This window comes from Danio rerio, chromosome 13, assembly GCF_052040795.2.
Source record: "Danio rerio strain M-AB ecotype USA chromosome 13, GRCz13ab, whole genome shotgun sequence".
NCBI classification, from domain to species: domain Eukaryota; kingdom Metazoa; phylum Chordata; class Actinopteri; order Cypriniformes; family Danionidae; genus Danio; species Danio rerio.
Window position 1 is genome coordinate 33,350,078 of NC_141033.1, and position 26,664 is coordinate 33,376,741.

The 26,664-nt window shown below is 32.4% G+C and overlaps 2 protein-coding genes across 3 annotated transcripts in view; one reads left to right on the forward strand and one right to left on the reverse strand.

Annotated features, from left to right (window-relative positions):
- The window catches only part of tmem72 (transmembrane protein 72), a 173,436-nt gene that overhangs the window by 91,080 nt on the left and 55,692 nt on the right, over positions 1 to 26,664 (reverse strand). The gene's annotated exons all lie outside the window — the stretch shown is intronic.
- Positions 9,393 to 24,691, forward strand: cxcl12a (chemokine (C-X-C motif) ligand 12a (stromal cell-derived factor 1)). Its single transcript, NM_178307.3, has 4 exons — positions 9,393 to 9,511; positions 11,546 to 11,663; positions 17,169 to 17,252; positions 22,017 to 24,691. The coding sequence occupies exons 1-4, from the start codon at positions 9,445 to 9,447 to the stop codon at positions 22,045 to 22,047; spliced, it is 300 nt and encodes a 99-aa protein (NP_840092.1). The 5' UTR covers positions 9,393 to 9,444; the 3' UTR covers positions 22,048 to 24,691.

The window sequence follows — 26,664 nt, forward strand, 5'->3', positions numbered from 1 at the left end:
GTGTCTGCGTGGTGTGAATTGTTTATTTGGGTTTGCGGTGTGTGTGCGCTTGTCTCTGTATTTGTGTGAGAGTCGCGTGGCTATCAGTGTTGTTGTTGTGTTCAGGTCATCAGCTGGGCGGTCACATGATCATGGTCATCGGTCGCCTAGCACCGCTCAGCTGATTATTGCGCTCCAGGTGTAGCGCATTACTGTGGCTATAAATGTTCAGCGTTCCTGTCTCACCTTGTCAGTTCGTTATCCTCACTTGTCTCTGTGTCTTTGTCAGGCTCTCCTCGTTGAGTTCGCTGGTTGTTCGCTGGTTGAAGTTTTCTCCGATAAACTTTAGATTCGCTCTGTTGACGGAGATTGAAGTTCTCCCCGATTAACTGTTGATTCGCTCTGTTGACGGAGATTGAAGATCTCCCCGATGAACTTTGTTCGCCCTGCAGACGGAGAACTATTTGTCCCTTCATCTTCTTCTTGTGAACACCTGACTTCCAGCCAGCCAGCTTCTCTTTGTTCTGTGTCCCTCCTTGTTTAATAAATATTGCCGCTTGCATTTGGGTCTCCACGTCTTCTTTGAACAGTGTGACAGAAAAGGAGTAAACAGACAGTAAATAGGCCAAATGGAGGAAGCCAGCCTGATCTCACGAGAAAACGTAAGTAATTTATGTTTTGCCAGCTTAGTGGCTAATTCAGTCATACAAAATTGTACGATTTTAAAAAGGAGGTGTGGCACCTAACCCCACCCCTAAACTCAACTGTCATTGGGGGTTGAGCAAATCTTACTAAATTGTACGAATTAGCCACTAAATCAAAAAGTTACGAATTGCTGTGAGATTGTGTTGAGGAAGCTCATTCTTTATCCATTTGATTTATTTGATTACAGTTCAGAAATTATTCAAGGTCACACTATTGAACAAGTAAATATCTTTAAGTACCTTGGGGTGATCAATTGATTGATTCCAACAAGAATTATATTTCTCAGACTTTCTAAAAGGTTGGTGGGGGTAAGTCAGAAAATCATGTTGTTGATTTACAAAGACGTTTTTGGAAGTTTTACTGAAGTGTGGAATACAACCTTGGTATGGGAAACCTTGCATGTTGCTTGTTAAAGTTTCTATGAAAGCCATGTTGAAGTGTTGAAGAGTATTTATCACTTCAGTTTATTAATGAATCACTGTTTTTAAGAATCCACAAGCAAATTTAATGAATGTTTTATTTATAATGTATCAGTTAGTGCCACCAGGGAAGCTTTATATAGTTCTATATGTTGTGCAAAAGTGAATCACTTTAGGAAATCATGTATTCCTGTATCTATTTGGATTTTAATAGTAAGTTGTAGTAATACTGATGGAACTCAATAGTTTTTTAATGTTTTTGTGTGTTGTTGTTGTGTATTATATCACCATGTACAGTGGTCAACATTTGGACCAAAACAAGGAGATCAAAAAATATTAATAATAAATTGTCCTAAGGCAAGAAGGGTGTTGGTTAATAGTTTTAGGACAACTTTGATAAAAGGGTTTGAACTACTTCAAATGTTGACTACTGTTGATAATCAAAAATCCAAATCACATATTGCGCAAAAGGCACACACTTACTCAAAAAAAAAAAAATTGTGCATCTTGACTGCTTTTATGTGATTCCTGTTCAGCCAATCATTCTTTTACTATGAGCCTTCAGTAATTTTGGTCATCTACTCCCACTCAGAGGAGCATATATCTGCACCAGACCCCCTCATTTCCATCTGAGTCTGACAGTCAGAGATCTGTGCGAGGTGTACAGGACCAACAGTGCGGAGGCGTCCCGCAGAGAGTCCATTCATGAGCCAGCCCTGTGACTCATTACCAACATAAAGGAAGAAAATCACGGGCCACATTAACAATATGGCTCCTATAGAGGGAAGACCGGGGTTAATGGCACATGGGGATGTTGTCATAAAGGCTGTTCCATAATAATTAAGTTTCTGTACAATTTTTTAACACCTGTTTTGTAAGCTGGTTTTAAGCACCTAATTCAAAACAGTCTTAAATCAGAACAATTTTGTTCCAAATTAAGACTTCCTCTGATACGATTCCAATGTCATCAAGTCCATATGCTTTTTCTCCCCCTAACAGTTGGTTTAGATGTTGCTTTCAAAAACCTAATACAAACAAATTAGTTCTCATTCAAGATCTAAAGTCTTTCATTAAAATTCCAGTGTTGCAGTGTTGTCATATTTTAGGTGAACAAAATAAATCAAAGGAATAATTTAAAATGAAAAAAAAAAAGAAATGTTAACATTTGTCTTAAAATTGTCTTTATAATTGTCTTTTAAGTGTTTTTGATTTGGTTTTTCAAAAGAGTTGCACACACCGTAATCAGTAAAACATAAATACTATACAGTATTTAGAATGGTAGAAAATGTGGGGTATTTGGAGCATACAAATACTTTATTTTTTAAAATTTAAGATACTCAAGTTCAACAATTTATTTAAATTCAAAACAGCACAATTTATGTTTAAAGCTAGGAATGAAATACTTCTAAAACGCATACAAAAGTTTTTTGAAAAAAGACAAGGGGGATATAATTTGAGAGAATAACAAAATCTTAGGAGGTTGAAAACACAAACAACTTAAAACATTTTGTATGTCTGTATGTGGTGTGTGTGTGTATGTCTGTATGTGGTGTGAAATTATGGAACAGTCTGGAACAGATTCTCAAATAATGTGAGGATATTAATCGATTTAAAAAGTTTTATAAAAATATATTGTTAAAGGAATATAATAATAAAGGTGCTTGAAAAAGAACAAGATGAGAAAGGTATGATACAATTTCGATTAATGCCTGTTTGAAATAGTATGTATTTTTTGGGTCTATGTTATATAATGTAAATGTACAAATGGAATGGATGTGTGTGATAATGGGGTGGGGAAAACAATAAGCTTTCATCCTGCTCCATTTCCACCATGCTGAAATGTATTTTGTTTAAAGAATTGTTTTGTGTATAATATTTCTATTCGAAATAAATCAAATCAAATATTTAAATAGAAAAATAACAGCAGTGTGGTCCAATCCAAAACAATATTACAATACTGCATGTGCACTGTTAAGGATAGTAGACTTATGATCAATGCCAAGTCAAAGGAATGTCCAGTCCTTGCAGAAAACATAGTAAGCACATTAATTAGGAGACTGTAACCTTCTGTTTATGTATTATGGACAGTTTGTCACAAACACCATTCCAAAAATCAGCAATCAAAGAACATTCCCCAAACTAATGAAAGAATGTGTGTGCCGATACTTGCATTTGGGACGTTGAGGTGAAACAGTGCTATTTATTTACTATATTTATTTGGGGATGTGTAATCTCTACATGTACAATATTAAATTACATTTCTTTAAATATTTTGCAGGCTAAAATATACAAAGGTAGTCTGATAATGTCCTTCCAGACATTTCCGTCAATGTCGGATTTGAAGTTCTTACTCCGTGTCTTCTGCAATGAAATCAGATTGTCTGCTTTATACTGATTTATCATGGTGTAAAACTTGGATATGAAGTGCTTAACTTCAGTAATCTTGATATCTATCCAAAAAGAAATCAAGTGTTCTTTTTTATTAATAAGGATTTGTTTATATGGTTTTCATTCAGATCTTTCATAATAGAGTTCAACACCAGTGCTTTTAAATGGTTATTTATGTATTTATTCCAGACTGACAAAATTTCACATGTTAAATACCAACACACATTACAATGACTTTAAGCCAAAATACTGATAGCAGGTTAAACCAAAACAGCTCTTTGATGGGTAGGTCATTTATTAATTATACAATTTTTCTTTTGTGGAGTCATTTAATAAGTTTTTTCATGTATCTCAGTTTATTTATTTACTTTATTTAACTGTGTATTTATATGTTTGTTTGTTTGTTTGTTTATTTGTTAATTTATTTACTATTTTGTGCATTAGTTAGATTTTTTATTTATCTCAGTTTATTTATTTACTTATTTGATTTTTTTTCCAGATTGACAAAACTTTTACAATAAAAATTTAAAAGCTCAACACCAGCTCTTTTAATAGGTTATTTTTTAATATTTTTTATTAAGTTGATTTTTTCTTTTTTTTTTACCAAAATTTATTTCCTTAACAGTTCACAAAACATACACAAAGCAATTTCTTTTAGTCAAAATACTATTAAGCTGAATTAAAACAACAACCACAGCTGTTAAATATACATACAGCAAACTAAATCGAGTCACTTGCTTCAATCTAAACAAATGTGGTCAAGCACTACATGGTGTGGCTGGGTGGGACTCCCATCACTCTGCAGGCGTATGGGGGGCATGGAGTCTGCAGGGCTGAATTTAGACCCTCACAGCCTCTTCTCGTGTCAATGACAACACTTCTAGTTTCCCCTGTTGGCTGCATGTTTACTTAACTCAGGGGTGCTCCTCAGCAAGACCCCCAACGCTCCTTGTGGGGGGTGACCGAGACGGGCCAAGATCTGAGGCTGTCCCGACACCTCTTCCCTCATTATGGTCAAAAGATTATCTAACCGGTTAATGAGCTTTAATCCAAAAATACTCAATGAATATTCCCACTGCATGAGCTTTGGAAAGGTCTGGGAAATAAAGTAGTTAAAGATGATTTATTTTTTAAAGAAATAAATTGTCAAATTAACACATTAAAAAAAAAATGTTTCTAAAAGGAAAGCTTCTTTATTGCATAGTTCCATGAGAACCCTTGAATATCCATATAATGTTTTTCATTCATAAAAGGTTCTTTATATGATTAAAGTGCTTTTAACACAACAAATAATGCATAATTATTTACTAAAAGGTTCTTTGAGGAAATTCTTCTTGATGACATCCCTACTAAACCTTCTTTTGAAACCTTAAATTTTAAGAGTGTAGTTTGAGAGTTCATTCTGGTGTTCCACTTCGGTTCCAAATCTCCATTCCTTGTGAGCTCTGTAGAGTAAAATATTATACTGTTTTTGTTCAAACTAAACCAGAATATTAGCATCGCAAAGCCAATCCATCTGCTGTTATTCAAAAACACAGGGCTGGACTATAGAATCAAACACACAAAAGCTTTAAACTTTTCTGACGACTTACTTAAAATATGTATGAACTTGGGGCAGTGTGTGTTGTGTGTGTGTGTGTGTGTGTGTCTGTGTGTGTGTGTGAGAGAGAGAGAGAGAGAGAGAGAGAGAGAGAGAGAGAGAGAGAGAGTGTGTGTGTCACCTTATCCCCTGCTGTATATTTAATCAATTAACAAGTGTAGAGATTTTTTTATTCATGTTCAATTCTGTTATTCATGTTTCACTTATTTATTTTATTTTATTCTGCCGTTTTTCAGTGTAACAATAGTTTTTTGACAATTTATACATATTGTCGTGCATACTTTGATAAACTATTAAAGGTTTTGCTAAAAAATACTATGTTTTTCTCATCTGTGAGGAAAAAAATTTTAATCAATAAAAATAGATCAGAATTAGTGATCAGATGTTTTATTATATATATATAGTGGGGAAGCATGTTACTATTTATCACCACTTTAACTATACTGAAATTTCAGCTGCTGTCTGGGCATTCACTGCCTTTCTACACCTCCCTTTCTGTATGTGTTTAATACTTTTTTTTCCTGTGTCATTTCATTTTAAACTAATTAGTTTAAACTAATTAGATTTGTTTTTTTTTTCATATATGTATTTCTTTGGTTGTTCATTCATATTTTGCCTTTTTTTCACTCATTTTCAAACCTTTTTTAGAAAACCAGGTCACAGTCTAACAATCTACATTTATGTGTATATTATAAATTAGTATAATTTCATTTAAAAGCAGAAAATCTCAAATTGTATGCTTATTCTGGATGTTTCAGCATGTATAAAAGAAACAATTTAGATTGATTTAAGCAATAAATGCATATAGCTAAAATAACCTACAGGCGATCAAAAGGTGAAGCAAGTTATTAAATAAATAAAACCAGTGAATTTCAGCAAGCTAATTAAATACAAAACAGAATTAACGTGTTGAGTTTTCTACTTCCATCTCTTGTTCTCCATTGGCCAACTGGGAAAGCGACTGTAGAGTGTGAACTCTCCCACCGATGGCACCTTGTAAAATGACATCTGCATTCACCTCCGGCCTTTTGAAGAGAGCAAAGCTGAGCACTCAAAGTCTTTAAAGACACTTAAAAAATAGCTTAAGCACACAGTAACTAACTAAAGACAAACAGATAATAGCTTTAATGCCCTCCATTGTTTATTCCAATTCGAAAATCCCTTCCACACTTTCTTAAATTAGACAATGAGGAATAAATCATAAAAAACTCTCACACCACTTACAGTACTAGTCCCGACTGGATTTCATGAGACATTTGTCTGATATTTGCCTCCTAAAAAGATGACAATTATTTTGTGGTGGCATATCTTAAGATTTACTGCAATATTTGCTTCAATTTGTGTTGCCTCACAGTGAAAACACAGACAACAAACATTTGTATTACTTTTCTGACCTAAAGAACCACTGGGTTCTATAAATAATATAAAGGAAACACTGAGAAAACCTTAAGTGTTTATCTCTAAACCCTATAAATACTAATTCTCTATCATATTTCAAACATAAATGACTCTAAATGACTAAAATCAACATAACTTTGTCAAAAAAAAACTATAGCAAAATCATTAACATTAAAAAGCAATTACATTAAAAAGCAGGTAAACCCATTGCTTTAAACGTGACACGTTGATTTTACTTTAAAAAAAAAAGTACAGTATTTCCAACGCAATCTCACAGCAATTCGTAACCTTTTGGATTAGTGGCTAATTCGTATGAATTCGTACGATCTAATTCGTACAATTTAGTAAAATTTGATCATCACCCAATGACGGTTGGGGTTAGGGGTGGGGTTGGGTGCCACACTTCATTTTTAAAATCGTACATTTTCGTATGACCGAGATCAGGTTGGTATTTCTGTTGCAACTTAGAACTATTAGGTTCACTTTACTTAATTTTTATAATTATGCATTGTTCATTTACTGTCATAATTTTAAGGCAGTGTTTACTTATATTTTTTTTAAGTATAGTCAATTTATTACTTTTTACACTTTTTTTTATCAAATATGGCATGACTGCACAGCATTTTGTCCACAATTAAAATACAGAGCTTTATAGAAGAAAAAATGAAACGTCCTACATAATTATGAGTTTTGAGTCATAAATAGCAAGTTTAAGTCTGTACGTACACACGCAAAATGACGTTTGCTGTTTGTCTAAACTACTTGTATAAAATGAGCTGAAACAACAGACATCCTAATTATTTTATGTAAAGTCCACATAAATTTGTCAAAACTAATAAGTTAACTTAGTTACTTCATGTTTTCTTAACACGAATCATTCAAATCATTCATGTGAAATCACTATTAATTCGATTATTCAATATTTCATTTTCCTTTGGCTTATTCTTTATTTCAGAGGTCACAACAGCAGAATGAACCACCAACTATTCCAGCAAATGAATCCCTTCCAACCGCAACACAGTACTGGGAAAATAATTATAATATTTAGGCATTAAAAGCATTTTTCTGTTGATTAACATCTATATGAACTCTAATAAATCTAAGAAGTGCTGTCAGAAACAAAAATACAGAAAACAAAAATGAACTGAGAGTGTATGCAGGTTTACTGTAGTTCACTAACTTGAAGTTTCAGATGCATGATTCATTAAAAAATAAACAGCTTGTTTAAACTGCTTACTTAAAATAAGCTGAAACAACACAATTCTTAAAGTTTTTGGAACAACTTAATTGTTTTATGTTCAACCCACTTACATTTTTAAGAACTATAAAATTAACTTATTAGTCTTGTGTTTGGATAAGATGAAGGAATTGTGTGGGACCAGGACTATTTACAGTGTTGAAACCACTTGAAGTTCAGCAATCAATTCAATGCACGTATAGTGGACTTTGGCTGAATGTGCATCATAATAATCTAAAGCTGCCCAAAATAAAAATGCCAAGATAAAATGAATGATTTTTGCTGCCTTTGCTTGATTTTGTGGTACTTTATGCAATCGCAAAATCAGAAAAATCCTGGAGGGACTGACTTAAGCGTAATTGACTGTGAGAGAGATTAAATGCTTGCCAACAGTTGAACCCTTCACTGCGCTGGCACTCATGGGCCACTGAGCAGCAGGTTTGACCCTGTTCACAGTCATATTAAAAGAGAACAAACCCTTCTCCTCTGAAGCTTCATTACAGGACAAGAGTCGAGAACAGCACAGCTACATCCCTGAGAATCGTGAGCACATCTGTGTCCTGTTATACAAACTAATATACCCCCTCTTCCTCCACATCAACGTCACCCTACTCACATTTAACTGGAAAGCTCGCTGGAAACTTCTGGCCCAATATAAAGCTAATTGTTTGCTCTCTCTTTCTCACTTTCCCTCTGTTTCCTCTTAGGGAGAAGATGGAACAATAATAGATTTATTTATTTCTTTATTTAAATTAGATTTTGCATGCCTGTTTGTTTATCTTGTTAAAACGAAGGTTGCAGTTCATTCATTTAGTTATTATGAATCAGTATAGATGTAAACTAGGTTATTTCGACCTATACAGAATGAGATTTTAGCATGACTAAAGGCAAGCAGATGCAGACCTCTGGATTCTCTGGGAATAATTTGGTGGGTTCTGCGGCTAAATTTGCGAAAATAAAGAAATCCACAGTAATGAAACACTAAACGCAGAATACAAATAAAGACTTGAAATACAAAGGTCAGCAGTGTGAGTAATCTAGTAAGTTATTAAAAATATTTTAAGAAATGTATTTCATGGAAATTACTTACATTGTCTCCCTCTTTGACTCTTTGTGTTTTCTATTTCTGAATTTGTTGTAACATAAACATCTATCTATCTGTCTATTTATCCATCCATCCATCCAGACTGACAGACAGACTAATAAAAACGTATAGTAATAACTTTTTTCTTTTTAAATATAACACAAAAAATGGACATGATAATAATTTTGTTTTTAGTTAAACTGATGCAATAAAACTATAGATATGTGACATTTATAAGCATCTTTTGCTTATATTTTTTCTCATACATTGCTTATATGATATTTATAATATAGTTTTAAATGCCTGTGCATGTCTTGGGTTCATTTATATTACCAATAATCATCACAAAACATGAAATATCACCAATATTTAATAAATTGTGGATTAAAAATAACTGTTTCATAAACGTTAGCACTTTTATTTAGTGCCAAAAATGTAATAATAGAGGATATTTGTAGTGCCAATAGCTGACAAATCATCGTGGGAACACCCACTTTCTCCTTTTGAAGGTGGGGGACTAGAGGGGGTGTTTGGACCGGAGCCTGTTCGCAAATTTAACTCCGAGGCGCAGTTGCTGCTGTCACAGTTGCTCCTGGATTCTACACAGTGCGGATCTCTTCTTCACACTGCAAACATGGATCTCAAAGTGATCGTAGTAGTCGCTCTGATGGCGGTCGCCATTCATGCACCGATTTCCAACGGTAAGTTAATGTTATGCAAATGTTTACGTTGTTTTTGCATTGTGCGTAAAGCTTTAATGCACGTTTTGGCACACTTTATGGTGATGTTGCAATCCCGCTCATTAAAATCAATCAATGCAATTGGTGCAAACTTCAAAACAGACCTATTATTTTTTACGGCTTAAATGTGCATCTGTTTAAAAACAGAACATATATAGCTAATAGCGGTTGCGAATTTATTAAACAAAATCGCTGTATTTATTAGTAATGCATACCTTACGCATCATTGGTTTGTTTTTATTGAATCACTAAAATATTATATCCTTATATATCATATTCAAAATCCTTTCATTTTTAATTTTACCTTCATGGGTGCACTTTCCTTAATCGTCAGTGCATCATCCTGACACGCATTCGCTCAGGAGAGCCGAGAAGCCACTGTCACGGCGTTGATTAATGTGTGTATTTGTCGCCCTCCTTGTTTTCTCTTAATTACCCACAAATTAGAGGATAAAACAAAACCGCAGAGATAGCGCCAGTCTTTACTTCAATCGAGCCAGTGCGCGCGGCTCTAACTATGGCGCGCGCGTTTGCATGACAAAAAGCAGAGATTACTAGAGATGTCATTAGCATTTTACAAGTGGAATGGATCGAGCTCCGTAAAGTCGCAGGTACTTCACACCTCTGGGCTCTTGTGAGTGGGCAATGTCCGTTAAAGTGTTTGCATACGTGCGCATCGCAGTCTTCACTTACAATGCCGAGCTGAGAAGTCTCTGCTTCCTTGAGCGTGTAACAGGTCTGAGCCAAATGGAAGAATAATCCCGCACTGCCACACAACTCACACTCTTCAATGCGCAAGAATGTGAAGGCTATTGAAGATGATTACAAGAATCATGCGCGCATGCACGTTGCGATTGCTGTAGCAATGCCGAAAATATGTGGATTAAAAAGTTCACTTCTTATCTTTAACAAATCTATTGGCTTAAATTGCCTAATATGTAAAGTTGACTGATTTCTATTTACTTTGTTTACTTTTATATGATTATTATTGTCTAATGTATAGATTTTTTATAAAGAAAATTATTAAGTAATTAAATTTTGGGGGATATTTTTAGTTTCTATAAACTTTTCTACAATTTCCTACACTTTTACTTTAAAAATAAAGACTCCTAAAGGCATTTCTGTAGTGATGCCATTAGGAGTCTTTCAGTGAACAGTTTATAACTGAACAACTTTTCAGTGTGAAGAACATTTTAATATTGTAAAGAACCTTTTTCCACTATAAACAACCTCTTGCGTATTCAGAAGACTGTAATAGGTTCTTAATGGGACCACTTTATTTTGTAAGTGTGTACTCATAGAACTGTGTTTATTTATTTATTTATTTATTTATTTATTTATTTATTTATTTATTTAAATATTTCCCAAACAGAGCTAAAATTCACAGTATGTCTGATAATATTTTCTTCTGGAGAAAGTCTTATTTGTTTTTTGTTTTATTTATTTGTTTTTATTTATTAAAAACATTTTAAGGTCAGAATTATTAGCCCCTTTAATATATATATATATTTTTCAATAGTCTCATATATATATATATATATATATATATATATATATATATATATATATATATATATATATATATATATATATATATATATAATACATATATTTTACAATACAATACTCACTGATATCCCCAATAATATCTAAATTTATCATAATATAACTTCTAATCTTGATGTCAGAAGTTTCAGTTTCCATAGAGGACCTATGCCTCAGCCTCTCTGAAAACTGTGCTGGTTGTTATTAAAGAGTGTTGCAATAGTGAGTTTGGAGCACAGATCTATTACATAATAGATTTCGAAAATTTGACCCAAAAGTTTCATTTTTAGTCAAGGATGCTGTTCCGTTTTACAGCACACATCTGTGGTGTGATTAAACATGATTATTTGTATTTATGGCCCTTCTCATTATTCCATCCAACGTTCACATGCACTGAATTAAAAGCATCAAGGAAACAGCTGAACTGAGTTTCTCTTAATTCTTCTCCAGCCAAGCCCATCAGCCTGGTAGAGAGATGCTGGTGCCGTTCCACAGTCAACACAGTCCCACAGAGAAGCATTCGCGAGCTCAAGTTCCTCCACACACCCAACTGCCCCTTCCAAGTCATGTGAGTATCTGCACTTTCCTTCTCGCTCAGCAGCTCTTAACAGCGCATCACCTCACCCCATCAATCTCCAAACACTGAATGGGCCAGGAATTGGCATTATACTGTCGGACAGGCTCTCACAATTACACACATCCAAGAAATGCTATGGGAGGGGGTAGGAGCTTTAAGCATGGATGCATTTGTATTTTGTACAGGAAACCAGCAAAATGAGGTCCAAAAGATTCTTCTTTCTCACACATGTAAAGGAATTGTGCTTAGTCAGACACACACACAAATGAAGCATTGATGTTACTTTATGTAATTATGATCAACTTTTCTAATTAATTCAGACAAATAGAATCCATGAGTGAGATTCATTTTAAACCAATGAGATTGTTTCAACAAACGACACTTTTATTTAATTGATCTTACCTTGAACACAGCTTATTTTCTAAATCAATCAATTTTAATCACTTAATCTGGACAATCAGAATGTTAACTATTGCAGAAGTTAACAACTCTTCAGTAAAACGATCAACTATTATACAATTCTTATGTGTAATGTGGACTGGACAAATAAAAAAAAACTGACTGATCTCAGAACAGTTAATTGAAGAATAAAGGCTAACAAGTTTTTATACACTTTAAAAAAGCAATTAAAAACTTCACTTAAAAATAGGAAACTGTTTGTTATAAAAGTGACAAGTTCATTTTACTTAAAAAGTAAGCAAACCCATTGTTAAATTTGTATAATTCTGCACAGTTCACTGAATTTTATTCAATAGGTTTACCCATTTTTTAAAGAAAACTTAACTAATCAGTTTAAAAGCAACAGGATTACACACTTGTTTAAGTAAACTTTTTACCATGAACTAACTTTCATTTGTTAAAAGAAATAGTTTTAACCTATTTGAGTTTCTTTCTTCTATTGAACTCAAATGAAGATGTTTTAAAATATGCTATTAGGGACCCATTGTATTTGCATCTTCAAAATATCTTCTTTTGTGTTCAACAGAAGAAAGAAACTTATAAAAGTTTAAAATGTCATGAGGTAGAATAAATGATGAGGTAAGTTAAGCAATTAGTTACTTCCCTTTTTAAAAAATAGTAAACATTTTGTCTTAAAAATGACAAGTTCACTTTAGATAATAAAAGTAAGCAAACCTGAATGGACCTAAATTTTAGAATCATGCACATAGATTACTGAATTTTACTCAATGGGTTTGCATGATGTCTTAAAGAAAACTCAATTAATCACTTTAAAAGCAACAGAAATACTTACTTTTTAAAGTAAACTCAACTAATCCCAACTAAAGCCCATGTACTTAATTAACGTATTAACGTAACGTAACTTAACGTATTACATTTGTTAAAGAAAAACAATGACAAAAAATGATAATTGCTCTTTGTTCAAAATACTTTTTTAAAATGAGTTGAAACAGCACAATTCATTAGTTTTTAAGAGACAAATTATGTTCAATCCACTTAAATTTGTAAAAAAGGATTAAGTTAACTTAATTCCTTCATGTTGCTCAAACACATGAAAAAAAGAAGAAAAAAAAGAATTTTTACAGTGAATAGTTTTAACCTATTTGACTTTCTTACTTCTGTTGAACACCAAATATTTTGAAAAATGCTAGTTGCTGGGATTCAAAGATGATTCCTTTGTATTTACAATTTATTTTATGATAAGAGGTTGTAAACAATTTATTTGGGCTGAACATTAACAAATTAAATTTGTTTGTTTAAATTTACCGAAGAATTTTGCAGATTTTTTTTTCAGTGTATCTTCTTTTGTGTTCAACAGAAGAAAGAAACATATAAAGGTTTAAAACCTCATGAGGGAGAATAAATGATGAGCTAATTATCATTTTTGAGTTATCTACGCTGAAAAATGACATTTGTTATTTGTTCAAACTACTTATCTAAAATTAGCTGAATCAACACAATTATCTGAGTTTTTTGGGGGACAACTCAATTGTTTTATGTTCCATCCACTTAAAATTGGTTGGGTGGAACCCTGCATGTTTTACAGTGTATCCCTTTAAGATTATAATTAATGACAAGATTTTCCCTCCTAATGCAATTCCTTGCGAAGCATGCTGAGAACAACACATCCACAACACAGTACAAAATTACAAAACCCACACTGTAGGAAATTATATGACTAGTTAGTCATAAAACCATGTTTTAGTTCATTGTAACTTGTTAAACTAAGTTAATCATGTTCTAACTTAGTTCTATACGCAAGCTGTTTTAAATCAGTTAAACATAATAAAAGTTCAATGGACTCATAAGGTTCATTCGATTCAGCTTAAAAATTTAAGGTGACCAGTATTTTTATTACAGTACAGAACAAAACTACAAAAATAATTTCACAAAATGATTAATTTACTATTTTATTGTTAAAATATAAGTGTATCAAACATAATACATAGAAGTTGTTAAAAAATTAAGAGTTTTAAATAAGTATTTTTAACAAGCAGCTATTTTATTTCAGCTGATGTGAACTATCCTCCCTGCCTGTTTTCACCTCTGCTGAGTGAAGCACTCAAAACAGCTGCTTTATTTGGATTTTTAACAAAGATTAATGGCAGTGCCATGTCAAGCTCCATTACAAACCTCACTAATTTTCCATACCATAAATGCTCACCAAGGCGTAAACAAAAACTTCAACAGTGTCAAAGGGTCAGCCAGATAAAACCAGCTGGTCATACTCAAAAATCTCCCTCAAAAAACGACTAACGATTGACACAAAAGCCAAAGCGAAGCCCTGGAGAGCAGATCAGACCCTGAGTCCCAGAGCTCAAGAGCCCTTGATACTTCAAATCTGCATCGATGACTGATGCTGGTAACACTATCTGCCAGTGTTTGCTGTTGGCCTTGGCTTGCTGTGAAGTAATTACTACCTGCTGTTCTCGGTCCGGGACCCTCTCAAACTCCCGCTGACTACATCGAGATAGAGCAACAAATGCCAGGCCCCGATAAACCGCAGCTACTTCAAAAGAGAGCGGCTAACCAAATTAGAGGAGATCTGCGAATTGAAGATAAGAAGTGATTACTTTAAATGATACAGATATCGGGATGATGGTGGACACAGAGTTTAGAGATAATCTCGTCTCAGAAGAATGTTCTCGTCCCATGGTGTTTTCAGAACTTATTTAGGGACTTTCTTTGTGGCTTCTTTTGGAATAAGTCATCTACAAGATTATAAAAAGGACAAAAATCACAGCTGTTAAATTCAGCAGACAATCACGGACACTGTAATTTTTAGTAGAAAATGATGAATTAATAGAATAGAATTAATGATGAAATTTATATTACAATTATATTAATTTATTCTTATTATGAACAGTGTTATTATTCTTGTTATATGCCAAAGATTCTTAGATAATTAAGGAAACGTTACAGATTTTATTAAAAGCCTGAATTAGCTTTTATTTTTGAATATTCTTAAATGACAGTTTAGTTTTAAGTTTGGCATTTTTGCTATTTTTTTAAATGTGTTTCATTTAAATTAATTTGTATAATTTTTTTGAGCTATTTTGTTAGTTTTAGTAATATTAATTGAATCTAAAACTAAATGGAAATGAGAAACTAGCTAAAATAGCTAAAAAAAATTCTTAAATAAGCTTTATTTTTAAAAAAACATTTATGAAAATGTTTTATTTTTGTTCAATTTTAATAACCTTGTTATACACCTACAGTCAAAATTATTAGCCCTCTAGAGAAATTTTAATTCTTTTTTCAAATATTTTCCAAATGCTGTTTAATGGAGCATTTTTCGCAACATATTTTACACAAATAACAGTTTTAATAAATAATTTCTTATAACTAATTTCTTTGGTCTTTGCCATGATGACAATACATGATATTTCACAAGGTATCTTGCATATTTATATTATTTATACTAGTGTTGAGTAGGAATGATCTGATCAAGATTTTTGCAGCCGATACCGACTAATTCCTTGTCATGAACATCAACCAATACCAAATTCTGATGCTTCACGCTATAATGCATAAAGCACATTTTACCTCCAAGTATGGTACTGGAGATCTCTCCTTACCTAAGAATAAATTAAAAATGTCCCAATTCCCTAAACATGCATGTCTCTTATAACCATTTAGTATGGACCCGTAAGGGTCAGAAGCAGCTTTACAGAAAACAATAGATAAAACAGACGCAAAACATTGGTGAGAAAAATTACTAACAAAGCAATTTAGAAACATTGCAAATGATGGAAGAAAAATTCTACATGTCTTAATGAAGTTTAGAGCACATATTTGTTGCATAAGAAGTTAAAATGCACATTTATAAATCCATTACTTCGTTACTAAAATGAAATAGGTACATACTGTTTATTACAATAAGTTATATTATTAAATATTCAAGTTAAAAATTATTATTTTTTATATTATATTTTTATATAAAATTATATATTTTTTTATTTCCCTAATAATTCCAGCCAGGTTTTAATGAACTTTCAATATTGTTGAAAACACAGAACTTTCAGTTCTGACATGTAAAAAAAAATCAGTTATTGTATGTCCTCTGCTTGTAAACTTATAAATAAACAATTGTGATCAGTTCATGAGATCGGCCATGTCATGAAATGTGGATCGAGTCATGAAATGTGACTATCCGCCGATACCGATCTGGCTGATCGGTTGAAGAATCCCTTGTATTCAGCTTAAAATGCAATTTAAAGGCTTAACTATTAGGTTAACAGCTTACTCAGCAAGTTAGGTTTAAAAAATGCTTTATTCCAGCCAAACTGAAGAAACAAATATCGTCTACAAAAAATTTATATATTAACGGAAATACAGTGACAATTTCCTTGCTCTATTAAACATTACTCAATATAAAAAAAACTACAATTTCACAAGAGGGCTAATAATTTTGCTTTCATCTGTACACATTCACTAAATTAATTTTCTAAATAATGAATTAACATTTAATCACGTAATCAAATCTTATATTTGTAAAAAGTTATAAAAAGGATTAATATAATCCTAAAAATACACTTCAGTTTCACTTTCCACAAGTAACAGTTTAATGATTTGTTTGTGTCATGTTGTAGCCAATTGAAAACAAATGTCTCACCTGTGCAGACAAGACACCTATAATCTAATCTCTTCTCTGAGAGCCACAAGCACGAGCGAGATAACAATCTGGCAATCTGTTAAGGCCTGTAGTGAAGAGAGAGAACGCAGATGCAGAAGATTAATCCTCCGGCTGATGGGAGGGAGCGCAGTGTAATATCACTTACTAGAGAGAGGGGTGACTGAGAACCAACTGCTTGGCTGAGCTTGAATGCACAACTGTTCGGCTATTGTATGGCCGGTGCTGACTATGGGGTTTCTATTGTATTGCATTCAAAATCTGCTCACAATGGACCCTTGTAGCTTTGTACTTAGTGATGATTGCTTGCTTATACTGCAATTTGAATGTCTATAAAGCTAAAATTTCAGCACCTTGCTATTAGATCACAGGATATAATGGAAATGTACACTTCTCCCTTCCAGTGCCAAACTGAAGAACAACAAGGAGGTGTGCATTAACCCAGAGACCAAATGGCTTCAGCAGTACCTGAAGAACGCCATCAACAAGTAAGAAAAAAAAAATCTTGAAAAAATCTACAATAGGCAAGTTTATTTTGCAGGGTCTCTGCAGGTTTACTAAGTCAAATGTAAAGACCTTTTTTTAAAGACCTTTTTGTGAACAAAATTTCATTTCAAAGGATTTTTTAAGCCAATGGAAGATTGGGCCTGGTGTAATGGCCTGATTGAGCCAAGATTTTTACTTGCCTCATAAAAATTGTTTCAAATTGAGTACTTTATTTGCCACATATTTTTAACAATGTTTAAAAAAAAGCTACACACACACGTTGCACAACAGTCTGTCCAGGTCAATGTCCTTGGGTAGCTGTAAATACATCGAGAGATTTTAAACAAATCTTATTCCAAAAAGAATAATTAAATCATACTTGTAAATAAAGCTAATAAATAAAACATTTGTTAAAAGTTCTATTGAGGTGGTGATTGGATGGGGTTGGCCCAGTTAGATAGCTTTAGATGTACTTGATTTAAGACCTACAACACAATTTTTTAAAGGCTTAATTTTTAATTTAAGACTTTTTAAGACCCATGCATTTTAACGTTAAGCCAATCTATTTAAAATTAGCAAAAAGAAGAAAAAAAAACATGAATTAGGTTTGTTTCCATTAAATTTTTAGAGCGACTGTAGTATTGGTAATATAGTAACCAACAGTACATATAAAAGGCAAGCCTAATAGAGAAAGCAAGACTGCAAATTAGTTACAACCAGTTCTGGTTAAATTACTTTAAAAAAGTTATTCATTACTAATTACATAATTAAAATTGTTTTTAAATTACTTTCTAATGTTTTGTCTGAAATGTATTAATTAACAGTTATGAATTGCATTGAGATCTCGATCTCTGCCATGTTGACCTTCAATTACGCAGTTTAACAAAGTGACTTCATTTACATTTCAGTAGTTTGAAATAATATATTTTCTAAGAAATAATATATAGAGACTTAAGTTAACACAAAAAGTACTGGCAGTTTAATACTAGGTTTTTGAATCCTCATCCAAGGCAATGTATCACTTCAAACTATTCAAATGTTAATAAAAGTAACTTTCTCGAACCTTTTAACACTGAAAATTGTTGGAGGAAAGATCAAGGCCCCATAATACATTTCAAAAGCATGAAAAAATAAAAAAACAAAACATAATAAAAACATGAATCACAACATATTAAAAACTGGAAATTTACTCACATTTCTTACTCTGTAATCCATATCCTAATATATTTCATATCCAAATTAGAAAATATAATAAGTAAAAAAAATATTATATTATATTTTCTTATAAAACAGTTACAACCAGTATTGGATAAGTTATTTAAAAGAGATATCCATTACTAATTAAGTCATTTAAATAGTTTTTAAATTACTTTCTGATGCTTTGTCTGAAATGTAACTTGTAATGTAACTAAATGTGTTTATAATACTCAATAAGCAATTTAATTAAATCTTTATAAATCCCAAAGCATGCAGAATACAAATTAAACACTTTTAATTCTTTAAATGTATTTTATACATACAATATGTTGACATTTATTTCCTGCTCAATTCATTGTTTTCTAAGCATGTGTAATCCTCTGACAAATCCAAACTGTAAATATATTTGTATAAGATAAAATAAATATATTTAAATTTACTCTGCTTTTCTGAACTGATTTATACAGAACTGTTGAATTTATGCACAGTATTTTAGGCAAGAATATTTAAAGTATCTGTAACAAAATTACAAAAAAAAAAAAAAAAACTAAAAGTCATCTTTTACTTTACTTTTGCACCAAAAAAGTTACTTATTAAAGCAACTAGTTACTTTGTATTTACACCCAATACTGACTATAATGACTGTACAGTAGGTTTAATATTCAGTACGTCAAATTTTTTGTGGCAAAGAATCTAATATTATAACTTATATTAATATTATAACTAAACTAATATTATAACTATAACTTATCTTTTTTTTTTTTTTTATAAGAAGTTGAAAAACACCTGAAGTGAGCGGAAAAAAAACATATTGATTTATGGGATTTTTTTTTCAAAATCTGGCATCTCTATCACTCGTTTCTGATGTGATATTGTCAAATGCACATTGAAATAGGGTGATGGAAACGCAGCTAAAGTCTGATTCATTATATAGCACTTTTATAGTCACTTTTATCTACTTTAAACAAATCATACTCACTTTTTCCAACATCAAATGATTATTTGCATCAAATATCAAAGTCTCATTGTTTACATATTAGTTTCTGTTGACAAAAGCCACCCGCACATCAAAACACTGGTATTTCTTGTTTCGTGTTCATAAAAGCCATTCCTGGTTGGTTTCTCAGATTTCTTTTGAACGTTTCTGTCCGCTTACAGTGCTCCGAAATATTTATCTTATGTTGATGTGCAAGATTAGCAGCTACTGCCTGGCTAATGAAAAACATGTTCAGGCTTTGCAGCCTTGCCTTAATAGTTCCTTCTCTAATTGTTATCGTGAACGTCCAAACAAAGCAAAACAAGCTTTTCTGTTGTACTGAAATCACCAGAAGAAAGACATTTTCCCACATTTCATCATATATTAGATCAAGGCATTGCTTGCTATCATCTTTCTTTTCCCTGGCAGCTATTAGATTGGATGCTTGTTCAGTTTGGGGGAGGTGGGCGAATATAAAGAGCTTATTATGGCAAACCAATAGCCTTTATTGGTGCGCTCGAACCTGCTAAACAATAATCATTATCTAGGGGCCAGAAAAGTGTGAACTGTCCGGTCTTCACAACAAAACACTCATAGCTAGAGATGAACGATTGGCTCCTTGGAGCTGAACACTCTTGAATGGCTGCTAGACGTTAATGAGCACATACTGTGCGGTCATTAGTTCAGCTCAATAAGGGAGAAAGGAAGTTGTACATCTGCAGGTAGTGAGGGAGCTTGCTGCCATCTGCAACACCTCCGGTCAATGAGATTAAAAAAAGATTTATCCGCTTATTGTAGTCATGTGAGTCTTATAAGAAATTATAAATGCTAAATTGTAAAATTATAAATGCTAGGTCTATGTATCAATATACAGTTAGTTATATCAGTTTTTTCTTTAACAGGTTCCATATTTCACAATTCACAGTTTTTGTTCTATTTATTAACAGTCTATTTTGATCTCTGCCATGTCAAACTTTGATTTTGTTTTTGAAAATAATAATTGACTTTATTTTAGTAGTTTGAAATACAAACTAAAAAATATAAAAACTTAACACATAATTGCCAACTGACCCAGCAAAGGCTCAAACCATCAACCTTCTTGCAGATTTTTTTTTCTTTTTTTTTCTTCTGTTTTTTAGAAAATATTTTGATAACACTTTAGTTTAGGTCACAATTCACGATATTAACAAACCATTAACAAACACAATTAGCATAATAAACCACCAATTAGCTGTTTATTACTAGTAAGGTAAAAGTTGGGTTTAGGTTTTTGGGTAGAATTAGGGATGCAGAATAAGATCATAATTTATTACTACTAATGCATAGTTAAAAAGTCAATAACAGGTAGGTAATAATAAGCAATAATGTGAATGTGTTGTTACCAAAATATTTTCTAAGAAATAGAAAAAAATAGAAAAAAAATCTGTGGTGCAGTGGGTAGCACAGCAAGAACCAAGAAGGTTAATGGTTTGAGCCTTTGCTGGGTCAGTTGGCAATTATGTGTTAAGTTTGCATGTTCTACCCGGGTTCGCGTGGGTTTCCTCCAGGTGCTCCAGTTTCCCCCACAAGTCCAAAGACATGCGCTATAGGTTAATTGGGTAAGCTAAAAGTGTTTGTAGTGTATGAGTGTGAATAAGTGTGTATGGATGTTTCCCAGAGATGGGTTGCAGCTGGAAGGGCATCCACTGCGTAAAACATATGCTGGATAAGTTGGCGGTTCATTCCTCTGTGGCGACCCCCGATTATTAAAGGTACTAAGCCGAAAGAAAATGAATGAATGAATAAAGTTTGTAAAACAACAGAAAATGTACAGGCAGTTTATTGTCAGTTTTTTTTATCATAATTTACACCATCAACCCAGACTATATATCACTTCAAACTACACAAATGTCATTAAATGTTTTAACATTAATAATTCACTGGAGGAAAAATCAAAGTCTCGTAATGCAGATGCAAAATATACATTAAAAACATGAATCACAAAATATGCAAAACTGTTATTATTATATATTTTTTACAGTGTAATACATACCATAATATATTCAATATCCATATCAATATATATATATATATAAGTAAATATATATAAGTAAAAAAATATATAAGTATATATAAGTATATATATAAGTATATATAAGTAAATATATAAGTAAAAAAAATTATACTTTCTTTTAAACGTAGTCTTTGTTTCTTTTATATTGTCCAAAAATCATGTTTATTGTGCAGCAACCCTAAAAAAACAGTTTGAAAACAATCATTATTTTTGACAATAATAAATTGATAACTGAAAGTGAAAGTCACTTCAACTTGAAATGAGAAGTTTTTCATTGTGAACAAAGAAATATCACATTTTCATCACAATTAAAGCGAACAGCATGCATTTACTCCTAGAAATTGCCTATAAAAAGTACAGACATCTCTGTTACCCCTGCCAGATGCTAAATTAGGGTTTACTACTTTAATCACTGCATTTAAAAAATGCCCTGCTTCTATTCACAAGTCATTACACACTTTTCCGTCAAAATAAACAGTCATTAAAATGTATTAGCATCGCTGCTGTCTCACTGTAACATTTTCCATCTTTTCTTTTCAGAATGAAAAAAGCCCAACAGCAGCAGGTCTAAGATGTCTGCCAGATGACAAGGAAATCTGACAGCCCACCGTCACAGATATGTACCATATAGTCCTCTGGCATGCTTGCTGACCCAGCACTTAACCTGCCAAATATGCGTCCCAGTAAATGAAAAGACCACCAGACCACCATCGCCACCCATGTAGTCTTCTCTGTTAGCGCCAAGTGCAATTATATATGTATGACTGTGTTGTTTTTTATTTTTTACGTATGATATGTATATACAATGTTTTTTTATATCGTCTCAAAATCAGTAAAGAGATATTTTTGGAGTCCTGTTTGCTCCGTGTTTGTCGTGTTATCTTGGGTTAGGCAGAAAAACATTGGGACAAAGAGGTGTTTTGGAGCAAACGTTCAAAACTCTGAAATATGCACTCTTAAAAATAAAGGTGCTTTATCAGCATTGACGGTTCTACGAAGATACATAGAACATTTTCATTCACCAAATGTTTGTTTCCATTATTAACATGTCCTTAAGACAATGGAAAAATAATTAGGGGACCAAACAAGAGAAGTCATTCCCTTTCGGATTTCCATGGCACCTTTATTTTTAGGAGTGTACTCTAATTTTAGAAGGATTATATGAAGTTCTGAAAACTCATATGCATGCAAGTGCTTTGACACAAAAAGAAGGGCATTGATTTTATCTTTCATTATGTATTTTACTAGTTCATAATTTAGATATTTGTAACAGCATGTTAAAGTTATACAACATATATAGAGAAACAAAAAAAAAAAGAGTCACTTGTTTTTTGTGTTTTTGGAAAGGCAGGGTTACTTTGCCAAACAAACATGAACTATTTAGACCTCACATAAACCCTAATGTATTTCGAATGACTTTGGGGAATGCAATTGGCTTCACTTGAAGGGTCGATTGAGAGTTTTGCAATGCTTTGTAGGCATTAAATCATCTGTTTTGTTAATTGACCGATCAGAGCGTGTGTAAAGAACTCAGCGTCACAACACACTGTTGCTTCACGCTCAGCAGAATCAGGTCATAAACAGAGACTGTCGAGCCTCAAAAGAACTCAATTAACAAAGAAAAAAAGAACAAGTCGAATATAGAGAACTCTGAACGAGCGAATTAATTTACTCAATCATGAAAACTGAATCTAAAGCATTGTAGGTATGATAACCTTTAAAAAAATCAGTGTTAGATAAACATCCAAGGTAGATTTTGACACAAACTAATTGACGTAATGACTACCTATATATACCAGCGCACTTTATAACCCCTTGAGACATTTACTAAAGATCAAATTCTGAATGACGTCCACCATCTAGTGAATAGTTCTAGTGCTTATTGCTTTCTGTGTTTAGAAGTAGTTATGAACTGTATTGCCAAATTTATTAAACATTTGTATTTTCAGCATCAGCTTTTATTATGAGTGGGTTTGTTTTCAGAAATTTGTCAGCTGTTTATGAACAGTCAGATAAACAGATCGTAACAGTAATAGCTGAATATTTAGTGTGTAAAACATCCCAGTTTGTAACGATAAATACATTTAGTTTCCAAAAAGATCTGCCTTTTGAAACACACTCCAAAAAAACATGCTTAAAATGATTTTTAGGTCACACTTTATTTTGTTGGTCCGTTAAATTTAGGTTACATTACATCTACATGTCAACTAATTCTCATTTGATTATAATAGACTGTTAGTTACTGTTACTATTACTGTTGGTTAGGGTTGGGGTTAGGGTTAGTGTAACACATGACACATGACATGTAATTGCAAAGTTTCTTATAGTGAGTAAGATGTCTGTTAAAGAAGCAGTATCAACAGCTATAAAGCAGGCGGTCTACTAATACTCAAATGGACCATCAAAATAAAGTGTTACCGATTTTTATTTTTAATTTACAATTTTTATTTCTAAGCTGAAACAACCAAGTTTAGAGGTTCCAAAATTATTAATAAAAAAATACATCACACCAAAAATCACATCATCCATAGCGAAAAATGCAGCTACAATTTTAATTCCTGGACAAAACAGAAGTGTAATGTGAACAACCACACAAATAGCAGGGCAAACCAATGCCTTGTACCTCTCCAAAGAAAATTAACGTATGGAATTTGCTAGTTACTGCTGGCAGATTCATAATGTGAGCCGTTAAAAGTACCAGGCCTCATTTACAAACACAGCCTTCGGGCACAAAATCTATAAGGAAACATAATGCTGACTCTCGACCTCCACAGGGGTCTGTGTACTGGATGATGGGATAAACCCTCCTGCCAGTTCACTATGGGTTCATAAATGGAAAATTCTGAAAAAAAAATCTTGCAAAAAACTCATGCACTTCTGCGGTTTACCAGTTAAAGCCAAATAAAATAAAATAAAATAAAATAAAATAAAATAAATAAAAAAATATCTCTCAAAATGTCCTAATATGGTGATGCCATTAAAGAAAGGATTTCCAGAATTAAACAAAAGCTGTTTCATAGACATTCCATCATGTTTTCAGCACTGACAAGTAACTTCTACTGCCTTCCACTCATGTTTCCCACTTAATGTGAATATTACTTCTATGTATATGGCAGCTTATGGCAGCACATCTGTTGTTCTTTCTTTTGTGAGTTTGTACATTGGTTTGATTTAGTCCGTAAAAGTGTTTATTTTGAATAAATCATTATGAAAAATTCTGTATGATATTTTTCTAATGGTTGCATATCAACATCAGCCTTGCCATCTCTCATTTGGTTTACAGCAGGAGAAAAACATTATCTTTTACTTATATGTCTGGAACAATTAGAATCCGGATGTTAAATGAGGAAAAGGAAAATCAAGATTTCAAATGGGGCTCAACCAATTGCAGGAAGACTTAAATTCACACCTTGGTTTCACACAGCTCACATAAATAAACCTGACAGCACTTTTCGGATTTACATGAATGACTTTTCACCTGTACAAATATCCACTGAGCTTGATTTAAAATAAAATATTTGCCATGAATGTTTTATAAGCTGTCATATTCCATTTCCCTTAAAGAAAGGAAAAAGAAACCCAATAAAAACCAAACTGCGCCCTTACTCTCAGAAGAAATAATAATCCTTCCACAGCAGGGACGATTTTGTCATATTACAGCTTTATATGGCTGCCAAAATCAATTTTTACAATAAGGGAAAATAAATGAATAATATGACCAGTCTGTTATGAAACACTTGCTCTGATGTGGTGCAAAAAGAGATTAAATCAAGTTTATACTTGAGGATCTGATTTAAAAGTGCATTTTTCATATGCATAAACTGCATATCTAATTTGTAAGGGTCAAATTTGTTTAATATTTACAAATCATACACACACACAAACTTCATAAAGGAAACACAGTGGATGTGAGACTAAACAGCATTAATAGAAGACATGCTTATGAAAACTGTTGGATGTTAAATAACCTAAAATGATGAGAGATGTCAAATATTAATGTGTAAACTGTTAAACCTAAATGAAAACCACATATTTTTTTCATAGTTGTGATTGAGAATCTGACACAAGTGGACAGTTTAGTGCAACAATGTTTTAAACAGCCCCTTATATACAAATGTTTATAATTATATTATTTGTTGACAGATTCACCACAGGATGAATTGAAGGAAAAGTTTTAAGATGAAAATACAGAAATTTTAATCTGTCTGAGAAACATTTGAGAATAATACAATATAATATACACAGCGTTTCTGCAGGTTTACTCAAGTCAAATCTAAGACCTTTTAAGACCATTATAAATTTAATTTTAGACTTTTAAAGTGCTAAACACTGATTATTTCTAAGGGCCCACAAGTGTAATTATTTCTTAGTGACATATTTTAATGTGTCAAAAAAAAAAAAAAAAAACAACACTACACTATTTAAAAAAAAGAAGTTTGACAAGTTTAACATTGTAAAAAGTATATGTATTATATAAGCTGCTCTATTATTACTATCATGATGAATTGTGTAATTGTTTTTAGTTTTTCCCTGATTAGGGAATTTAATTTGGAGAAATTGCTGTAAAAATGTTAAACACCTATTGTAAATTGTATCTCTTTGCAATAAAAAAACGTAACTATTAAATGGATGGATGTAGGCTCAGTAGGGTAGCTTTACTTGGACAGAGGAAAATAGGACCCAATTAAATTATTTAAGACCTACAAGATAATATTTCAGTAAGTTTAAGACTTTTTAAAGCTTAACTTTTTTTTTTTTTTTTTTTTGTGAAATTTAAGACATTTTAAGACTTTTTAAGACCCTGTACACAATTATAATACAATTACTCTGGTTGAGCGCAAAATAAACTGCATTTAAGACTTATAGTTAAGACTTTATCAGATGTCTGATAAACTACTCAGAAATCTTTGACAGAAGCCAAAGGGATTATTATAGCAAATGGAATGTCATCCTGAGAAAATATCTTTTAATAAGTGCTTTACTAAAGACTGAAATTCCATGTAGAGTGAAAGTGTACAATTTAACATTGTTAATGAAGTGGTTGTTGGGGAATTACAAATTTTATGAATTACAACATTATTTTGGGTTTCCCTGATCTACAGTTTCAATGTTTTGTGTAAACTCTTCGAGGATGCCTCATTTTATAACCTATCATCAACTCTGAGGAATGAGGTACAGTATATTCACA

Bases quoted from the DNA above. Each gene is read 5' to 3' on its own strand.
- cxcl12a (NM_178307.3), top strand. From the start codon at position 9,445: ATGGATCTCAAAGTGATCGTAGTAGTCGCTCTGATGGCGGTCGCCATT. The intron at 9,512-11,545 runs GTAAGTTAATGT...ATTCTTCTCCAG, and splicing joins TCATGCACCGATTTCCAACG to CCAAGCCCATCAGCCTGGTA. The intron at 17,253-22,016 runs GTAAGAAAAAAA...TTTTCTTTTCAG, and splicing joins CTGAAGAACGCCATCAACAA to AATGAAAAAAGCCCAACAGC.